Consider the following 21,283-nt stretch of genomic DNA (forward strand, 5'->3'; position numbering starts at 1 on the left):
AAGGGCTCGTCTAAGAGAACACCCAGATTCCGTACCTGTGGAGACCTAAAGACGGATAGACATCCTAAGTCAGGGTTGGTGGCCTATGAACTTTCTGTGGGGACGAACACTATCACCTCAGTTTTGTCTTAATTTAAAAACAGAAAGTTTTGGGCTAGCCAAGCTTTAACTTCATCTAAACACAATAAAACAGATGTAATGGATGAGGGGTAATATTTCTTAAAAGGTAAGTAGATTTGGGTATTGTCCGCGTAAAAGTGAAACGACACCCCGTATATCCTCAGAATGGAGCCCAGTGGTAACAGATACAGGGAAAACAGGGAAGGTGCCAGAATTGAATGCTGAGGAAGACCACAAGACAGCGGGGCAGTGGAGGAAGAAAAGTCACCCAGTTTAACTACTGAGTCATGGGTGGGGTCGTCTCGTTCAGAAAGAGCCGCTGTGAAGTCCACTAGAATTCAAGTGTACACTTTAAACCATGCTTAGTAGTCTGAGGTGATATCAGTGTGTTGCTCTGCTGAAATTAAGCTTCTATGTAGAAAGCAGGTCTCCTTCTTCATGAGTGAAGTGTCTTTGTCAGCGATTTGGAACAGCACCTTTAACAGCAGGTCGAGTTCAGCACTGTGTGTTGTGCTTGAGTGAGTTTGGCTGAAGAACCATGAACATCTGCTGAAAGTGGTGATCTATTCTGAGTCTCAGAGCTGTTCATGCAAATGTGTGTGTGTGTGTGTGTGTGTGTGTGTGTGTGTGTGTGTGTGTGTGTGTGTGTGTGTGTGTGTGTGTGTGTGTGTGTGTGTGTGTGATTGTTTCGCTCAGTAAATCTGCCTCTTTATGTAGTGAGGAGGATCACTTTCACTTCTTATTTCTCTGAATTGTCAGAATTTGCATCAAACAATAAAACATTTCACAAATTCCAATAAAATGCCTTAAAGAATAAACTGATGTACAAGAAAACATTTACAAAACTGTTTTCTCTGTTTTTAAAGGAAAATAACAACCTTGATCAGACTGTCACATCTAGTGCTTTTTTATCTTTGGATCTTCTAATACTTGGAGTCGTAATCCCTAATAGGGTCAAGACACTGATACAGACAGAGAATGTAGACAGATCCATCCTCAAGTTAATAAACAGATACTAGAACTGAAAATAATCGTAGAACCGATTTTCTTTCATCACTTTTGGATAATGCAATAAAACATTCATTCAGGGACAAAAACAATATTTAACTGGAGGGGAAGTTTGTGTAATGTGCTACTGCCAATGTAGATGAAATGTCAGGAAGAGATAGAACATTAGTCAAGGATCATGGATAACACTGGGTCATCAACAGGATGAATAGAGAGATATAATAGAGAGACAACTCCATGCTACATGTCTCCTGACACAATAAAGCAGCAGACTGGAAGGAGACCTGAAGCAGAGGACAGCACAGGAAGTAGAAATGTACAGTCTGTCACAGGGATATTTACATTTACAGGATTTGGCAGATGTCCTTCTCCAGAGTGACTTCCAGAATTAGAAGTGCTTTGTAATCTCCAACAAAACACATCCTCATGGTCTAATAAAATATTATGAAGCTAAATCACTGTTAATGATGAGTCAGCATTAGTTAGTACAGCAGTACAACAACACTAGATGAGGAGATTTAGAGAAATAAAGTTCTCATTTTAGTGTTTGGTGTTTGAATGGAGTTGGTCTTTTTTGGAAATAGAAAACCTGCAGGCCAAGAAAGAGAAGAGTCTTAATGCAATATAAGGAGAGAAGGTGAGATGGTGTAAGTAAAGAATTCTCCATCGAGAGAACAACATATTGACATGGAGAATCATCTCCACAGGATGTTCATCAGAATCCGAGACTTTCTTGGGGGCAGGATTAGGGACAGAGACTGAAGGAAATTACAGATTATCCACTGAACCACAATAAATTTATATAACTATAAATTTTACAATAAATGTGATGGACTGTGTTCAGTGTGTTTAAGTTAGTGTGATGTGGTTCTTCTCCTCCACAGAGTGTCATTGTGTCGTATCACATCCTCCAACTCAGCACCTGCAGTCGCTCCCAGCTGCAGCAGTTCAGTCTCTCTACAATCTGACTGAGGGAGGTTTTTGTACGACTCTATAACACTGTGTGAACACGCAGCTACTAGGACAGTGGACACTCTGACAGTAGTAATCTCCTGCATCTTCAGTCTGGACTCCACTGATGGTCAGAGTGAAATCAGATCCAGATCCACTGCCACTGAAACGGGCTGGAAAATCTGACTGTCTCTGATTTGCGAGCTTAATCAGGAGTTTAGGAGCTTCTCCAGGTTTCTGCTGATACCAGTGTAAAGGTTGATTACCCCAGCCTTGATACACTTGAGGATTAGTTTTACAGTTGATGGAGACTGTTTCTCCTGGAAGAACAGATTTCACTGCAGGAGTCTGAGTTACTGTGACTTGACCTCTGCATTCTGAAAAATACACAATAACGCAGCATGAAACTGAAATATTCTAATAGAAACAATAAGTGTATTAGTATGAACAGATGATTGTAGAGATAAAATATGAAGCAGTGTCTGACCTTGAGTCCAGAGGATCAGTGTCCAGATGAAGACGGGGATCAAAGTCATGGTAGCTGTGGGTGAAGTTGCTGTAGCAGCAGCTCTCAGTCATGAAGTGTTAAAGTCACAGCACTATAAACACTCCCAGATCACTGAAGCATGTGCTGCCAATGCAAAGTGTCCTCTAAGTATGGAAACACCTTTACCACATTCCCCCAATCTTACTGTCATTCTCACACTACTACAGAGTTATTGTGTGGATTTTACTTCTAGGTTTAAATGCATAAATATGTGAATCAGAGAGAATTTTAAACTTGATAGATTTGTTTAATATCCTGGAAATTTGTGTGTGAATTTCACCATTAATACACTAATATTGGACAGTATGGGGTGAAATTATTATTGCAGCTTTTTGTATTTAACAAGTAAATCAATAAATTATACTATATACAAAAAATAAAGTATATTGAAGCAAAATGCAATTCTGATTATTTTTGTGAAATATTTTTAGTACAGTCAATAAAGGTGTTAATCTTATTCTATCAGGAATGACTGATTTAGGTGAAAAATCATTCAAACTTAAAAAAACATGAGTACATTATTTCAGTACATTATATGTGTGTTTGTGTGTTTGTGTGTGTGTGTGTGTGTGTGTGTGTGTGTGTGTGTGTGTGTGTGTGTGTGTGTGTGTGTGTGTGTGTGTGTGTGTGTGCACATTTGGTCACTGTAGTGTGACAGAGGTTTTTGTACGACGCCTTCATAGGAATGTATCACTGTGGTGGACTTTTGGTGGAGGAACAAAACTGTCTGTGGGCCGTAAGTAACCTGTTTACTAATGACTGAAATGGAGTGTGTTCAGATTAATGACTGAAATGGAGTGGGTTCAGATTAATGACTGAACTGGAGTGTGTTCAGTTTATTGACTGAAATGGAGAGTGTTCAGATTAATGTCTGAAATGGAGTGGGTTCAGATTAATGACTGAAATGGAGTGTGTTCAGATTAATGACTGAAATGGAGTGTGTTCAGATTAATGACTGAAATGGAGTGTGTTCAGTTTATTGACTGAAATGGAGTGTGTTCAGATTAATGACTGAAATGGAGTGTGTTCAGTTTATTGACTGAAATGGAGTGTGTTCAGATTAATGTCTGAAATGGAGTGGGTTCAGATTAATGACTGAAATGGAGTGTGTTCAGATTAATGACTGAAATGGAGTGTGTTCAGATTAATGACTGAAATGGAGTGTGTTCAGATTAATGACTGAAATGGAGTGTGTTCAGATTAATGACTGAAATGGAGTGTGTTCAGTTTATTGACTGAAATGGAGTGTGTTCAGATTAATGTCTGAAATGGAGTGGGTTCAGATTAATGACTGAACTGGAGTGGGTTCAGATTAATGACTGAAATGGAGTGTGTTCAGATTAATGACTGAAATGGAGTGTGTTCAGGTTAATGTTAAAATGTGTAAAATATATAGTTGATCAACATGTTCTTCAAATTTGCTTTTAGAGAATGTGATGTTTGTATAAAATAATTTTGTTTCTCAAATTTCTCTTATTTTAGAAGTTTCATAAAATGTGTCTGACTTTAGTGATAATAGCTCGTTCTAACCGAAATAACATTTATATAATTGTTTGTGCAAATGACTGTAACAGAGTTTCACTGAATTATTCTAGTTACATTTAATATCTCAGAGACTGTGACTCTATAAACAGATGTCCTGAAGACTAGAATCAATTTATTTAAATAATAAATATGATCTCATTTAAAAATATTAATATATAATTCATAAATTCTTATTTTTATATTTCTTATTATGAATTTACATCATAAATATGAATTTTCACTCTTCACAATAATATAAATAATTATAGATGTAAGATGTAAAAGTATTTGAATTGAATGTGAAACGTTTGTGATGCTCCACTGATCTCAGTTCTGCTCTGTAAGATATAAAGGGAAGTGAAACACACACAGTGAGCTGAAACAAAGCCTGAATGACTGACAGCTGTCCATTCCTGTCTCACCTCTGTGTGTGTGTGTGTGTGTGTGTGTGTGTGTGTGTGTGTGTGTGTGTGTGTGTGTGTGTGTGTGTGTGTGTGTGTGTAGGTGACACCCAACCCAGTGTGACGGTGCTGCCCCCCTCCAGTGTGGAGCTGCAGCAGGAGAAGGTCACACTCGTGTGTGTGGCCTACAAGGGCTTCCCCTCGGACTGGAAGTTGAGCTGGAAGGTTGACGGCAGCAGCTGGAGCTCGGGGGAGAGCCGCAGCGCCGCCGTTCTGAACGCGGACGGCCTCTACAGCTGGAGCAGCACGCTGAGCCTCCACCCGGATCAGTGGAGGAACAAGGTGGTGACCTGTGAGGCCTCCAAAGACAACCAACCTACTGTGGTGAGCACAGTGAACACAGAGCAGTGCTCAGAGCTGTGAGCTCACACACACTTTACTCAGCTCACCTTCTACTGCTTCACTGTGTGCTACATGTGGCCTTTACTGCTCAAATCATCCACTCTCATCATTTCATTTGTCTTATTAACATGTGAGCTCACACACTCCTCACTTTAACTCAGCTCTTCTTCTTAATTATCACCTAAATATGTGTTAAGTGTGTGGATCGCTGCAATGTCCTGCTTTGAATTATTAATAAAAGCTTTTGAATCAGTAAACACGGCTGTTTTACATTGTTGATTATACACATCATACACAAATCACCAAGGAATCTGTCTCAGTATCTGCTGTAGAACCTGATTATTCATGAGAAAGACACCTGATAATAATAATAATAATAATAATAATAATAATAATAATAATAATAATAATAATAATAATAATAATTTACTCTCACTGGAGAATATAAGTGTATAATCTTGGGGACTGGTGTGATGGGTCTGGAAATGCTGTTACACTAACTGTATTAATCACAACTCAACTCCTGTTTATTTCTCATACTGAAGGTAAATAAATATTCAGTTGAAAAAAATCCTAAATATAATATACATAGTGAATTTTCCACAACAACAACACTACAATTTAAACACAATTATATCATGAGAATGAATTAATCCATTATCCCACTGCTTCCTGTCCTTGTCCTGGATTGTCCCCTGTGCTGCACATTTTAGTGTTTTCCCTTCAGTTACACACTCAGTCAACTCAACAAACCTGTGCTAACAAGATGGCGCCTGTGTGTTGGGCCTGCCGTCTGTCTCTCTCGTGTTTGTGTGTTTGGTTGTCTGCTTTGTTCTTAAACTGCTTCTCCCTTTTTACCTACGACCGCCAAGCACTGTTGGATATCAGAAACTCTGTTGCTAAATCCAGAGGTGTGAAGTAACGGAGTAAAAATACTTTGTTACTGTACTTAAGTAATTTTTTCTGGTATCAGTACTTTACTCCACTATTTATTTTTCGGACAACTTTTTACTTTTACTCATTACATTTTTACACAAATATCTGTACTTTTTACTTCTTACATTTTCAAAACGGACTCGTTACTTTTAGTATTATTCCTTCTCATTGAGCGCTGTTTCCAGCCTATCATCCTATCATTGTGTGGCTTTTCCCCCATGTGACTTTTGTACTGTATTATTTACTGGCTATCAGACATAGACTAAGGATAGCGGAGCTAACAATGAGCAGCGCCTACAAAAGGAATGGCTAATGTTAATTCAGAGGGAGTCACCGATGTTAAAATAACTAACAACGAGGACATTCCTGAACACACATGGCCATATATGAGGGAGATGTTTGTAATAATCGGCGTCAAAAAAGATTCCAGGCGAATGCATTGTGAATTGTGTCACCCAGGGGCGGTTCTAGCCCTTTTTTAGGGTGGCTTCAGCCCCCTGTCTATAATCTCAGCCACCCTAAAACTCTAAGGATAATTTTTACTTTCATAAATAAACAATACAAATTACTTTAAAATGCAGGACATGTCATCGATGGGAAAGAAAATTATTTATCAGTTTGATCCAAAAACGATTTTTTTTACTTTGCTTTTACGCGCGTGTGTTGTAGTCTTTCAAAAGTACAGGTACGCGCAGCGTACACGCGCAGTCAGAGCTGGAGGCGTTTATCTATAACGTTAATCAGCGGAAAGACGCAAAGACGGCAACCAAAAGCAGTGAAATGTCATTATTCTTATTACCAGAGTTGTCATATATAATATACAATATAAAACTCTTCTTGTTTTAAATTCTCACTGAGGGCTAAAAACCCCCTAAAGATGAAATCCTAGAACCGCCCCTGGTATCAATGTGCTTAATTTAATTAACATTAATTTTGTCATTTGTAAAACATCACAATAATTTTGAGTTGTTTTCAAGGACAGAGCTGGAATCTCCCTACAGTTTGGGATATGGCCTTGGTGATACACTTGGTATACATTGTATTTCCAAAAGTATTGGGTCACCTGACCTTCCCTGCTATATGTGGTTGTTTTCTGATCTCATCCCTACTGAACACCTTTGGGATGAACGTGAACGCTGACTCCACCCTACCTCACCTACATCAGTGCCTGCCTTTCGTAACACTCTTGTGGCTGATGAACACAAATATCCATCAGCACAATCCAAAATTATACATACATATACATACACACACACATACAGACCAAAAGTTTGGACACACCTTCTCATTCAAAGAGAACATTTAGTGTATATAATAAAATATAACATATAACAAAAAAGTGTGAAACAACTGAAAATATGTCATATTCTAGGTTCTTCAAAGTAGCCACCTTTTGCTTTGATTACTGCTTTGCACACTCTTGGCATTCTCTTGATGAGCTTCAAAAGGTCGTCACCTGAAATGGTCTTCCAACAGTCTTGAAGGAGTTCCCAGAGATGCTTAGCACTTGTTGGCCCTTTTGCCTTCACTCTGCGGTCCAGCTCACCCCAAACCATCTCGATTGGGTTCAGGTCCAGTGACTGTGGAGGCCAGGTCATCTGGTGCAGCACCCCATCACTCTCCTTCATGGTCAAATAGCCCTTACACAGCCTGGAGATGTGTTTGGGGTCATTTATTTTTCACACTTTTTTGTTATGTATATAATTCCACATTGTGTTAATTCATAGCTTTGATGCCTTCAGTGTGAATCTACAATTTTCATAGTCATGAAAATAAGGAAAACTCTTTGAATGAGAAGGTGTGTCCAAACTTTTGGTCTTTACTGTATATATATATATATGACGTCCAGTTACCAGCATGACACTAAACAGGTAGTAGTAACGGCGACTTTTAACTTAAGTACATGTCAGAGCCCATACTTCTTTACTTTAACTTGAGTAAAAGAGTGTAGTCACTACTTCTACTTTTACTGGAGTCTTTTAAAAAATGAGTATCTGTACTTCTACTTGAGTAAAGGATGTGTGTACTTTTGCCACCTCTGCCTGTGCTGCACATTTTAGTGTTTTCCCTTCAGTTACACACTCAGGCAACTCAAGAAGCATCTTTAATGAACTGACTAGTTAAATGAGGTGAGATGGGAGCAGGGAAAGTGCTGAAATGTGCAGGACAGAGGATACTAGTGTGGAAATGGATCAACCAGGGACAGGAACCTACAGGACAGGAATAATAATAATAATAATAATAATAATAATAATAATAATAATAATAATAATAATAATAATAAATTAGCAAATTCAATTGATGTACTTGTGAACAAATCTCAGTGATTCAGTTGGTCACAGTGTCAGTGAGCAACACCACCCCAAACTCCACACTATGAAGCTGCAGTCCTGAGGTGATCAGACTACACACAACAGCAGCACTACACAGAGAGCTGAATCACCTGAGCAGAGTAAAGTCCCTCACCACTGACACGAGCCAACAGCCTGAAGGACAATGTCCCTGATCCTCACCTAACAGACATACACCAAGCCCTGAAAAAGCAAAACCATGAAAGTCCAACACTCAGACATGGGACTGTTGGAGATCCACTGAAACCAGCAGGTGGTGGACTGATTGTAGTGAACTGACTAAACATGATAGAAATGTAATGTAAATAGATGAGAGGTGACGTCTCAAACCTCCTCCTCTAAACCCATCAAACATCTTTAAGAGTAAACCACTTCTCTTACTGAAATAAGACATAAGACATTTGCTGTCTGTTTTGGCCTCTCTGCTTCTAGGAAATGGTTTAAAGGGGATTGTTTTTACTTTTCAGGAACCAAGAAGAAATTCACACCAACATTAATAAGGAAAATGGCACAGATTTCTTTGAAGACATGCAGCTGAGACTGATGTCCTTCTGTCCCAGACTAGACATAATCTGAGATCCTTTTACACAAATTTATCTTAGGGTTGTTACAGTTAACCTTACACTAGATTATTATCAGAATTGTCACTGTGTACTGCAACAGCTATTTATGGTTGAAATGACAATAAAAGCTTCTTGACTTGACAATAATTAATTTTATCTTTCATGTTTTCTGAAACTCTGGAGTTAATGTCAAACACCACATTGAGAAACATCAGTAGAAAGTCACAATTATTAGTAACAAAAATCAGAACAACAGGAATCCTGAACATTATTAAGAGTGTGTTGTGGAGATGCTGTGAGTTGTCAGGAAGTGGTGTGATGGGAATTTTGATGAAAAACTCAGGAAAATATGAAAACAAACAGAACTGTATGATAGCTGTGTTTGTGAACAAGATAGTTTAGCCAGTTTATGGTCGCCATGCCGTCCACGGCACGGAAGTCAAACTGACCACTAGGGGATGAGCCAGAAAGAATCTTCGTTGTAGCTTTTAAGCATTAAATCCTCTAAATACACAGTTAAACTTATTTTCTAGTAAAGTATATACTCTCAAGATTTTTTTTTTAAGCCCACACACAAAGCATAATATGATTCATAGCCGTCATACTATTTGAAACAAAATTTGTAGTAAACTGACCTAGGTGACCCTTTTAATCCAAAACGCTTTGGTCGCCTCGCAAATATTCCGTTTGTGATCCGAAAACTGGAAACAGTAGTGCGCCACCATCTTGTTTTTCGGCTCTAACTTCTCATTGGAGTTTCAAAAATTACACTACACGCATCATATTTATAGCCCAGGGCCTAACGAATCAAACAAGCCCTCTTGAGCCAATCGGCGCTTGTATTGCAGAGATAGACGGCTGAGAAGCCAATGATGTCATGACATCATTTGTGGGAACCCTCCTTTGACTGACAATTGCTCCTTCCAATAGCAATGAAATGGGTCGGGACCTCTACAGCTCTTTAGCCAATAACGATTACAGCGGCATGCAACCTGCCACGTCTCCGAGGCCTCAAGCTGCGCAAAAAAGTTGCGCAATGGATTTATTGCGCAATCCTCGACTTTTTCTCACTCACACAGCACAGGGTGTCAGGTTACAGGCCTTTTTTCACAGCAGACTTGTAGACAGAGAGGCTCTGTGTGTTTTAGGCCTTTTAAACTGAGCATGCAGTCTTTTAATTCAAAGTTATACAGTAAACAAGTAAACAAGAAACACATGACCGAACGGACATGTCCGTAGAAAAATATTTTTATTGAAGCCATTTTTGGCTCTTTTGACTTGTGGCTATGACCCTCAGTTGTTATTTGGTTCCTAACATGTTCCAGAGAAATAAGATTAATCAGTTTATCAGGTAAACAAATCAGGCGGAAATCAAAACCTTCCATTCTAGCCTCTGTAACTTTGGCCTAGAAGGCCTAGAATCAATCAAATGTTCTTTTTTATTCACATGTTGCTAATGTGACACGCTCATGTCAGTTTCTGCTCCACAACATCAGAAGGATTTCTTTTTTGTACACACAGGTTGCTCAGGTACTTATTCAGTCTCTTGTAATTTCAAGACTGGACTACTGCAGCTCACTGCTGCCAGGTCTACCTATGAATGCAATTCGTCCTCTGCAAATGATCCAAAATGCTGCTGCTTGACTTGTTTTTAACCTGCATAAGTTCTCACATCCCACCCCACTGCTGCACTTCCTCCACTAGCTTCCAGTAGATACACGCATAAGATTCAAAATACTGATGCTTGCCAACAAAGCCAAAAATGGACCAACTCCCTCTTACCTCAAAGCTCTACACTAATATATTTGTTGTTTAACATAAGTCACGTGATCCAGGCCTCCCACTACTAAAAAAAAGCTAGTGTGGATAAATCAATATGATTAAAACATAAAAATACTTAAAGGTGCTGAATCCCTGCCTAAGAGTCATATCCTAGTGAGATCAGTATTTAAAAGACATAATTAATAAGAAAGGCAACACCTCCACAGTGATAAAGCAAAGAAAATAAGCATGGCAAAGTATTGCAGACCGCCTGAATGTGTAAGTAGTGCACAATTACACACGCACTGCTCCGCTGAAACATCACAATTACAATCCAAATAGTTAATTCACATCTCCAAAAAGGCAGCTGTACTCTGATTATGAAACAGTCGAATTTTTAATTGAAATCCACTGCAAATATGAGTGAAATTTGTAAACTCCATCACACTGTATAAGGCTTTGATAAATGATCGAAGTCTTACATTATTACTACGCTCACTAGTACGGTACGTCTTATGTTTTTCTGTGTGTTCTCCTGCTTTAATTAATGTAAAGCTGCTTTGAAAAAATGAAACAATTGTGAAAAGTGCTATATAAATAAAATAAAATTGAATCGAATAAATAGATGAGCTAATAATAATAAGCACTTTAATTACCGGATAAGCGGTAGAAGATGGATAGATGGATGGATGGACTTTAATTTATATAGCGCCTTTTTAAAGGACCCAAGGTTGCTTGCTCACTGACTCCATTGAAAGTTCTTGTGTGATAAAGAAAGTGCCTCTTTTCGTGTGTGTGTGTGTGTGTGTGTGTGTGTGTGTGTTTGTGTGTGGTGTGTTTGTGAGATGTAGATTAAACATGACCGGGCCAAAACGGTCCACTTTTTACATCATGGCTGTGTCAAGAATATCACTGTGTTTATGAGGTAGTAATGATGAGATTTTGTGTTGGCAGGTGATTTCTCTGGTGTGTTGCTGAGAGACAGGGGGTCTGGCTGCCAGCCTTTTCTCCTGACACCTTTCACAGACCCCCAGGAAGCACAGCAGGCCTACAACCATGCCCATGCCAGGACCAGGGCCAGAGTTGAAATGACCTTTGTCCTCCTGAAGGCACGCTTTCACTGCCTTCACAAATTAAGGGTCAGCCCTGTGAGGGTCAGCATGTGACATTACTGTGGCTTGTGCTGTCCTCCACAATGTGGCCTGCCTGAGGAAGGAAAGGGCCCTCAGAGTGCCACCAGCCATGAACCGGGACAATCCGGCAACCTTTCCTGATGCCGACAGTGGTCGCTGCTAAGGGACCAATAAGTGCTGAATTATTTTAGTTAGTATGTGTGCTTCAATTTTGGTTAAAAATGTCCTGCTGTGGCAGAGGATTTTTTGGGTTTTTTGTGTTCAATATATCTTTTTTTTTTAATCGATTTGGCCTCTTATGATGTTTGTGCTGTATAATGTATGTGATACAAGCTTGCAGGGAGGCTACTGCATCCATTTATTTGTTTGTTCAGTTGATGTGTATGATTTCATTATGATTGTTACATTTATTTCAGTGTGCAGACATGCGGGGTATGTTACATACAGACCTTTAAATGTGTATTTATCCTTTTGTTGTATAATATGCTTTGATTCTGTGCTTTCCATCTTGTAGAGTCATTGTGTGACTTCAGTTTCGAATGGAGCTGATGGTTTACCTGCTTTGTTTTTCCTTATTCAATAAAGGAACATAATGTTACACTTTGTGTTTTTATATTTATATTGAATGTGTATTTTATATGACAGAGTATTAGGGCCACACAGAGGAAGAAGGAAAAAGTCATACATTTATGAGACTGGTTCTTTCTGCAGAAAAGATGCATATTCTATTTACAGTCTTGATACTTATGACAATGTGATGCTGATGTGCCAAAAGATTAAGTATGTCCTTGTTTGTGAAACCATACTGAAGAACAATTCCACGAAATGCCCCACAGCTGTCATTTTAACAACTGTCCTCCTCTAAAACAACAAGTTACAATATTATGACTTCATGCTCGAAGTCTGTGAATTTTCTTTTTTCTTTTTTTTTTTTTGCTCTATGGGAATAACTTCTGGTTTCCTGTTTGTGGTGAATGCTGACTGACATAAAGGATGAGATTAAATAGATCCTGGAACTTCTCCAATAGATTCTGTGGAACTGCTCCACAGAATAAATCTCCATGGTAATTTATACTATAACATCCTACTACCCCTTAATCCATCTTTAGTAGAACCGGATCATGGATAAATTGAGCCAGGATCACCAAGATATCCCGGCTTAATCCTCCCCGCCTCTGCACACCTGTTCCTCAAAGCACCATCGATCTTAATTGCAACAACATATAAAACACTAAAAGTGCACTCTGGCTCGAGGTTTAAACTTTAAACAAAAACATTCTTTTATATCTACTGGGTGAACCTATGTTAATATTTTTTTCATTTAATTAATGGAAAAAGCCTAAAATGCATTTATTGAGTGTGTATTATTTCTCCATGGTAAGACAATACATTAGAAAAAATAATTACACGTTAACTGGTAACTTAAGGTACATATTTTGAGTTATTTGATTATTATGATTTCTGGGAAGCTTCTAAATAAATGTTTTAAAGGTGAACGTCATACTTAACCCTAGACATCGGAATGTCTCTTTCACTATAGTGTTAACTGGAAAATGAAGGGGCTTTATATCAAATAGTTACTGATGGCTTGTGGAAAGAAACTGTTACACAGTCTGGTTGTGAAGGCCCGAATGCTTTGGTACCTTGTTCTAGACGGCATCTCTTTAGTTTTATCAACAGTCAGAGACAGGTTGTTGGCTTGACACCAGGCAGTTGGCTGTTGCAACTCCTCTCTGTATGCTGACTCGTCGTTCAGGGGGAGGGATGGTCTTCCTTGCTGCTACGTTGTTCTGCACCTCAAACTGAGTGTAGAAGTCATTCATCATATCTGGTAGGGAGGCTTAACTATCATAGACAGGGAAAGCTGTCTTGTAGTTCGTGATTGCCTGTATGCCCTGCCACATGCGCTGGGCGTCTCCACTGTCCTGGAAGTGGTGGTGGATTATCTGGGTATGTGCACGCTTTGCTTCTCTGATGGCTCGGGACAGTTTGGCCCTTGCTGTCCTAAGGGCCGCCCTGTGCCCTTTTCTGAATGCTAGGTCTCTAGGCTTCAGCAGTGCTTGCACTTTAGCAGTCATGCACAGCTTCTGGTTGGAGCGTGTGGTGATGGTCTTGGAGACAGTCATGTAATCAATGCACTTGCCGATGTAGCTGGTCACTGATGCAGTGTACTCCTCCCAGTTGACGGAGTCACCGATGGTTGCAGACTCCCCAAAGATGTTCCATTCAGTGCACTTAAAGCAGTCCTGAAGAGCAGGGGTAGCTCCTGCTTGCCAGGTTTTCACCTGCTTCAGAACCAGTTTAGAGCATCTGACGAGTGGTCTGTATGCTGGAATTAGCATAACAGAGATGTGGTCTGAGTAGCCGAGGTGTGGGCGGGGCTAAGCATGATACGAGCCGGGAATGTCTGTGTAAACAAAATCATGCATGTTTTCCCCTCTTGTTGCAAAGTCCACATACGGATGGAATTTAGGGAGCACTGATTTGAGATTTGCATGATTAAAATATCAGGTGATGATAAACCATCTGTTGGAACATTCTGCAGTTCGCTAATAATACTTCTGTGTGCTACTGCAGCACTATATTCTATAAAATTACTGATTTAGGTGAAAAATCATTAAAATGTTTGAAAGACAAAATGGATTCAGTATTGACTGCTACTTGTTAGTAATTAAAAATCGTGCAATATCACTGAGAATAATTGGTCAGATTTTACATCATGAATATGTGACGATTCTCAGTCATCCAAATTAGGTTGTCTGGAGGTTCACTCATGCTATCTTGTTAGCTCAAAACGTTTCACTATTTATCCAAGCAGTTCCATCAGTCTGAGGAACAATAGTATAGAATCAGAAAACAGAGTTTATCTTACAGTAATGGGTGTTATGGACTGTGTTCAGTGTGTTGTGATGAGATGTCTAACGTGAGTTGTGAGTTAGTGTGATGTGGTTCTTTTCCTCCACAGAGTGTCATTGTGTCGTATCACATCCTCCAACTCAGCACCTGCAGTCGCTCCCAGCTGCAGCAGTTCAGTCTCTCTACAATCTGACTGAGGGAGGTTTTTGTACGACTCTATAACACTGTGTGAACCAGTAGCCAGTGATGGAATGGTAACTCTGACAGTAGTAATCTCCTGCATCTTCAGTCTGGACTCCACTGATGGTCAGAGTGAAATCAGATCCAGATCCACTGCCACTGAAACGAGCTGGAAAACCTGACTGTCTCTGATTTACATATTTAATCAGGAGTTTAGGAGCTTCTCCAGGTTTCTGTTGATACCAGTGTAAACGGTCACCATTCGAGTCTCTGTACACTGCCTGACTGGTTTTACAGTTGATGGTGACTGTTTCTCCTGGAAGAACAGATTTCACTGCAGGAGTCTGAGTTACTGTGGCTTGACCTCTGCATTCTGAAAAATACACAATAACACAGCATGAAACTGAAATATTCTAATAGAAACAATAAGTGTATTAGTATGAACAGATGATTGTAGAGATAAAATATGAAGCAGTGTCTGACCTTGAGTCCAGAGGATCAGTGTCCAGATGAAGACGGGGATCAAAGTCATGGTAGCTGTGGGTGAAGTTGCTGTAGCAGCAGCTCTCAGTCATGAAGTGTTAAAGTCACAGCACTATAAACACTCCCAGATCACTGAAGCATGAAAAATGAATGTAAAAAATAAAATAACGTTTTCACTACAGACAAAACATGACAGAACTGAAACCAGTAGGATGACAAAAAAGTTCTCAGAATTTGTACTTAAGGTGCTTTCCTTGTTCAATGAAGCATTAAAATATAGATTCAATATGATTCACTGCAAGATTACAGTGAAGTAATTTTCAATGTGAACAATTACTGACTGTCAAAAGTGACGTTTTAATTTTTTTTTAAATGTCAAAGAAAGTGTTTTATGATTTTATGATTTTTTTAATTGTTGCTGTTGAACAAAAGTTTAATATTGTAAACGTAACATGCTACAGATAAATTATCTTACAAATGAAATGTTATACCTTCCCAAATTGACAGAAAACACAAGACCCAGAGAGAAAATGATCGATTGATACATAACAAGCTCTCTAGCAGCACTCGTGGAGTCAGATTAATCAGGAAGTAAAGCTCCAAAGATGCTAAAATGCCTCCTTTTGGGAGCTGCATCTCTCTTGGGTGCTGGAGTTCACCACAGTGCGAGGCTGGTGTTGTCTGAAAGCCAATGAGAAACTATTTTTAACTGTTTTAACCTGCCTGTAAAAGCATATACTGTGTTGGTATTGGTATCTGTGATCTGAAGCTATCTGTCACTATCTGTGATTGCTGGTAATATTTCATGCTATAGATATAGACTGTATTTGAACTGTCATTGTTTTGCTCTCTTTGCTGCTATTGTTTTATCTTAGTGCAGCTTTTGATACCATTGACCATGCTGTTCTATTTGATAGGATAGAACATGTTGTCGGTGTTAAAGGGACAGCCGTCTCCTGGCTCAGGTCTTATTTGACGGATCGCTATCAGTTAGTAGATCTAAATGGTGACTAGTTTAAACAAACTAAGGTAACATTTGGTGTTTCGCAAGGTTCTGTTTTATACAGTATATATTTATAATCCCACACACCCCTCACACACACTCTTCTCCCTCCTTAGTCCTTAGGTCTGTGTTGTTCTATGTAGTTTAAATGTCCAGCTAATCTGTCAGAGTTAGAATACTTGGCTAAGGAAGAATAGCAAAATATCACTAAATCAAGATAAAACACTAAATTGATTGACTCTTGCCTTACAAGATTGAATGCAGTGATAAAATCTAAAGGTGCTTCAACTAAGTGTTAGTTTAGAGATGTGCACACTCATGACCTCTGTTTTTCACACACTCTGTTTTTCACTTACTTTTTTGCAATTTCACAATAAAAGTAAAAAAAAAAAGCTCTGACATTAATCTTGGTTTAATCTACCTATGGGGGTCACACTACAGTGACTTCTGTGCTGGTCCCAAGCCCGGATAAATAGAGAGGGTTGCGTCAGGAAGGGAATCCGGCCTAAAACATTGCCAAATTTAATCATGCGAATCGTCAATACGAATTTCATACCGGATAGGTCGAGGCCCGGGTTAACAACAACTGCCATCGGCGGCGTTGACCTTCAGGGCGCTGGTGGAAATTGGGCTGTTGGTTGAAGAAGTAGAGGAGGGAGGAGAGTGCACAGACAGAGAGAGAAGAGGAAAGGTAAGAGTGTAGGACTGAGAATAGGAACTCTGAATGTTATTATGACAGGGAAAAGTAGAGAGCTGGCTGATATGATGAGAAAAGGAAGGTGGAAATACTGTGTGTACAGGAGACCAGTGGAAGGGTAGCAAGGCTGGTAAAATACAGTAGGAGCAGGATTCAAGCTGTTTTATTATGGTGTGGATAGTAAGAGAAATGGGGTAGGTGTGGTCCTGAAGGAGAAGTTTGTGTGGAATGTTCTGGAGGTGAAGAGAGTGCCAGACAGGGTGATGAGCCTGAAGTTAGAGATTGAAGGGGTGATGTTGAATGTTGTTAGTGGTTATGTCCCACAGGTAGGTTGTGAGTTAGAGGAGAAATGGAGATTCTGGAGTGAATTAGATGAGGCGATGGAGAGTATTTCCACGGGTAAGAGAGTGGTGATAGGAGCAGATTTTAATGGACATGTTGGTGAGGGGAACACAGGTGATGAGGGGGTGATAGGCAAGTTTGTAGTTAAGGAAAGGAATCTTGAAGGACAGATGGTAGTGGACTTTGCTAAGAGGATTGACATGGCTGTGGTTAACACTTATTTTCAGAAGAGGGAGGAACATAGAGTGTTTTACGAGAGTGGAGGTAGGAGAACACAGGTAGACTACATCCTATGTAGAAGAGGCAATCTGAAAGAGATTAGTGACTGTAAAGTGGTAGTGGGAGAGAATGTAGCCAGACAGCATAGGATGGTGGTGTGTAGGATGACTCTGATGGTCTGTAAGAGGAAGAAGTCAAAGATAGAGAAGAAAACTAAGTGGTGGAAGCTGAAAAAGGAGGAATGTTGTGAGGAATTCAGACAGAAGTTGAGGCAGGCTCTGGGTGGTCAGGTAGTGCTGCCAGATGACTGGAAATCTACAGCAGAAGTGATCAGGGAGACAGGGAGAAAGGTGCTGGGTGTGTCATCTGGAAGGAGGAAAGGAGATAAGGAGACTTGGTGGTGGAATGCGGAAGTTCAGGATAGTATCCAGAGGAAGGGATTAGCCAAGAAGAAATGGGATATGGACAGGACTGAAGAGAATAGGCAGGAATACAAGGAGTTACAGTGCAGAGGGAGGTGTCTAAGGCCAAGTAAAAGGCATATGATGAGTTGTACACTAGGTTAGACACTAGAGATGGAGAGAAGGACTTGTACAGGTTAGCTAGGCAAAGGGATCGAGATGGGAAGGATGTGCAGCAAGTTAGAATTATTAAGGATAAAGATGGAAGGGTGCTCACAAGTGAGGAGAGTGTACAGAGGAGATGGAAGGAATACTTTGAGGAGCTGATGAATGAGGAAAATGAGAGGGAAAAAAGAGTAGAAAGGATGGAACAGGAAGTAGATAAGATTAGAAAGGATGAAGTCAGAAAGGCTTTGAAGAGGATGAAAAGTGGAAAGGCAGCTGGTCCTGACGACATCCCGATAGAGGTCTGGAAGTGTCTAGGAGAGGCAGCAGTGGAATTTTTAACTAGTTTGTTCAACAGGGTTTTAGAGAGTGAGAGGATGCCTGAGGAATGGAGAAGGAGTGTGTTAGTGCCGATCTTTAAGAATAAGGGTGACGTGCAGAGTTGCAGCAACTATGGGGTTATAAAGTTGATGAGCCATACAATGAAGCTGTGGGAAGGAGTAGTGGAAGCTAGGTTAAGGAAGGTGGTGGAAATTTGTGAGCAGCAGTATGGCTTCATGCCCAGAAACAGCACAACAGATGCAATTTTTGCTCTGAGAATGTTGATGGAGAAGTATAGGGATGGTCAGAGGGAGTTGCACTGTGTGTTTGTAGACTTAGACAAAGCGTATGACAGGGTGCCAAGAGAAGAGCTGTGGTACTGTATGAGGAAGTCAGGAGTAGCAGAGAAGTATGTTAGAGTGGTGCAGGACATGTATGAGAGGAGCAGGACAGTGGTGTAGGTCAGACAGAGGAGTTTAAAGTGGAGGTGGGACTGCATCAGGGTTCGGCTCTGAGCCCCTTCCTGTTTGCTATAGTGATGGACCAGTTGTCAGAGGAGGTCAGACAGGAGTCTCCTTGGACGATGATGTTTGCAGATGACATTGTGATCTGTAGTGAGAGCAGGGAGCAGGTGGAGGAAAACCTGGAGAGGTGGAGGTTTGCGCTGGAGAGAAGAGGAATGAAAGTCAGTCGTAGTAAGGGAGGGAAGTGGAACAGTAAAGTTACAGGGTGAAGAGGTGAAGAAGGATTTTAAGTACTTGGGGTCAACAGTCCAGAGTAATGGAGAGAGTGGGAAAGAAGTAAAGAAGCGAGTGTAGACAGGTTGGAGTGGGTGGAGAAAGGTGTCAGGAGTTCTGTGTGATAGGAAAATATCAGCAAGAATCAAGGGGAAGGTGTACAGGACAGTGGTGAGACCGGCCATGCTGTATGGTTTAGAGACAGTGTCACTGAAGAAAAGACAGGAGTCAGAGCTAGCGGTAGCCGAGCTGAATATGTTTAGGTTCTCTTTGGGAGTGACAAGATTGGACAGAATTAGGAACGAGTACATCGGAGGGACAGCTCATGTTGGACGTTTGGGGGACAAAGTTAGGGAGGCCAGATTAAGATGGTTTGGTGAATATATTAGTAGGAGAATGTTGGATATGGAGCTGCCAGGCAGGAGGCAAAGAGGAAGGCCAAAGAGGACGTATATGGATGTAATTAATGAGGATATGAAGCTAGTGGGTGCAAATGTTGAGGATGCAGAAGATAGGGATAGGTGGAGAGAGATGATTCGCTGTGGCGACCCCTGAAGGGAAAAGCCGAAAGAAGAAAAAGATCAATCTTGTATTCATTTGGTTTGGTTTGGTCTAAGACAGATATATCAGACCTGTGATCAAGATTTTTTTCAGAAAAATGAAAAAACTATTGTGTCAAAAGACTGATAAAGACCTTCAGTTCTAATCATAAATCTGTCTGTTTTGAATGTATTTGATGGAAAAAAACAAAATAAATACTCAGCTTTCATATATTAATGATTATTGAGAGATCTCTAATGTGAGTTGTGAGTTAGTGTGATGTGGTTCTTCTCCTCCACAGAGTGTCATTGTGTCGTATCACATCCTCCAACTCAGCACCTGCAGTCGCTCCCAGCTGCAGCAGTTCAGTCTCTCTACAATCTGACTGAGGGAGGTTTTTGTACGACTCTATAACACTGTGTGAACCAGTAGCCAGTGATTGAATGGTAACTCTGACAGTAGTAATCTCCTGCATCTTCAGTCTGGACTCCACTGATGGTCAGAGTGAAATCAGATCCAGATCCACTGCCACTGAAACGAGCTGGAAAACCTGACTGTCTCTGATTTGCGAGCTTAATCAAGAATTTAGGAGCTTCTCCAGGTTTCTGCTGATACCAGTGTAAGTAGTTACCACCAGCCACTGCCTGACTGGTTTTACAGTTGATGGTGACTGTTTCTCCTGGAAGAACAGATTTCACTGCAGGAGTCTGAGTTACTGTGGCTTGACCTCTGCATTCTGAAAAATACACAATAACGCAGCATGAAACTGAAATATTCTAATAGAAACAATAAGTGTATTAGTATGAACAGATGATTGTAGAGATAAAATATGAAGCAGTGTCTGACCTTGAGTCCAGAGGATCAGTGTCCAGATGAAGACGGGGATCATGGTAGTCATGGTAGCTGTGGGTGAAGTTGCTGTAGCAGCAGCTCTCAGTCATGAAGTGTTAAAGTCACAGCACTATAAACACTCCCAGATCACTGAAGCATGTGCTGCCAATGCAAAGTGTCCTCTAAGTATGGAAACACCTTTACCACATTTCCCCAATCTTACTGTCATTCTCACACTACTACAGAGTTATTGTGTGGATTTTACTTGTGGAATCAGATGGAGATTATATTCAGCTGCAGTTTGGTTGGATGACTTTATCAGAATTGTGTTCTGTTGTATGATGTGCAGATAAACTACTGCATCTGCTGTACAGCCGTTACAATGAATGACCAAATATCACCATGTTCAGTATGATAGAGATCACATTCACATTAACCTAATTGTGTGTGTGTTCTCCAGCTGGTCCGGTGGTGAAGCCCTCCATGTCTCTGCTCCGTCCTTCTTCTCTGCAGCTCTCTGATGGAACAGCCTCGCTGCTCTGCCTGCTCTCTGCCTATTCTCCACAGGGGGCGCTGCCGAGCTGGACCGTGGACGGTGCCGAGGTGAACGAGGGGGTTCTGACCAGCACAGAAGAACAGAAGGACGGCATCTACAGCCGCAGCAGCACCCTGACCCTCAGTAAAGAGCGCTGGGAAGAGGCCGAGGTGTTCGGCTGTACCGTCTCCCACCACGACACCACTCAGGTCGCCTCATTCAGAAAGAGCCGCTGTGAAATCCACTAGAATTCAAGTGTACACTTTAAACCATGCT

General features: G+C 40.5%; 1 protein-coding gene and 4 gene segments (V, D, J or C); 1 reads left to right on the top strand and 4 right to left on the bottom strand.

The window, feature by feature from the left end:
* The window catches only part of LOC113657987, a 61,634-nt gene extending 58,869 nt beyond the window's left edge, over nucleotides 1–2,765 (bottom strand). Inside the window, 2 exon segments of the V gene segment in view lie at nucleotides 2,138–2,456; nucleotides 2,567–2,765. Of these exon segments, the coding sequence occupies nucleotides 2,138–2,456; nucleotides 2,567–2,615 (368 nt within the window).
* The window catches only part of LOC113657301 (immunoglobulin lambda-1 light chain-like), a 129,857-nt gene extending 108,951 nt beyond the window's left edge, over nucleotides 1–20,906 (bottom strand). The window contains exons 1-2 of the mRNA XM_047819911.1: nucleotides 20,488–20,906; nucleotides 20,068–20,377 (exon numbers count right to left, since the gene is read on the bottom strand). Of these exons, the coding sequence (XP_047675867.1) occupies nucleotides 20,068–20,377; nucleotides 20,488–20,539 (362 nt within the window). The 5' untranslated portion in view covers nucleotides 20,540–20,906. The remainder of the gene's footprint in view (nucleotides 1–20,067; nucleotides 20,378–20,487) is intronic.
* LOC125138407 overlaps nucleotides 1–21,283 on the bottom strand; it is a 143,991-nt gene that overhangs the window by 111,717 nt on the left and 10,991 nt on the right.
* The window catches only part of LOC113657303, a 117,127-nt gene that overhangs the window by 82,793 nt on the left and 13,051 nt on the right, over nucleotides 1–21,283 (top strand).
* LOC113657981 lies at nucleotides 14,653–15,354 on the bottom strand. The segment is given in 2 exon segments: nucleotides 14,653–15,106; nucleotides 15,217–15,354. Coding segments are annotated over 2 exon segments (420 nt in total).

The sequence above is a fragment of the Tachysurus fulvidraco genome, chromosome 10, assembly GCF_022655615.1.
Source record: "Tachysurus fulvidraco isolate hzauxx_2018 chromosome 10, HZAU_PFXX_2.0, whole genome shotgun sequence".
NCBI lineage: Eukaryota > Metazoa > Chordata > Actinopteri > Siluriformes > Bagridae > Tachysurus > Tachysurus fulvidraco.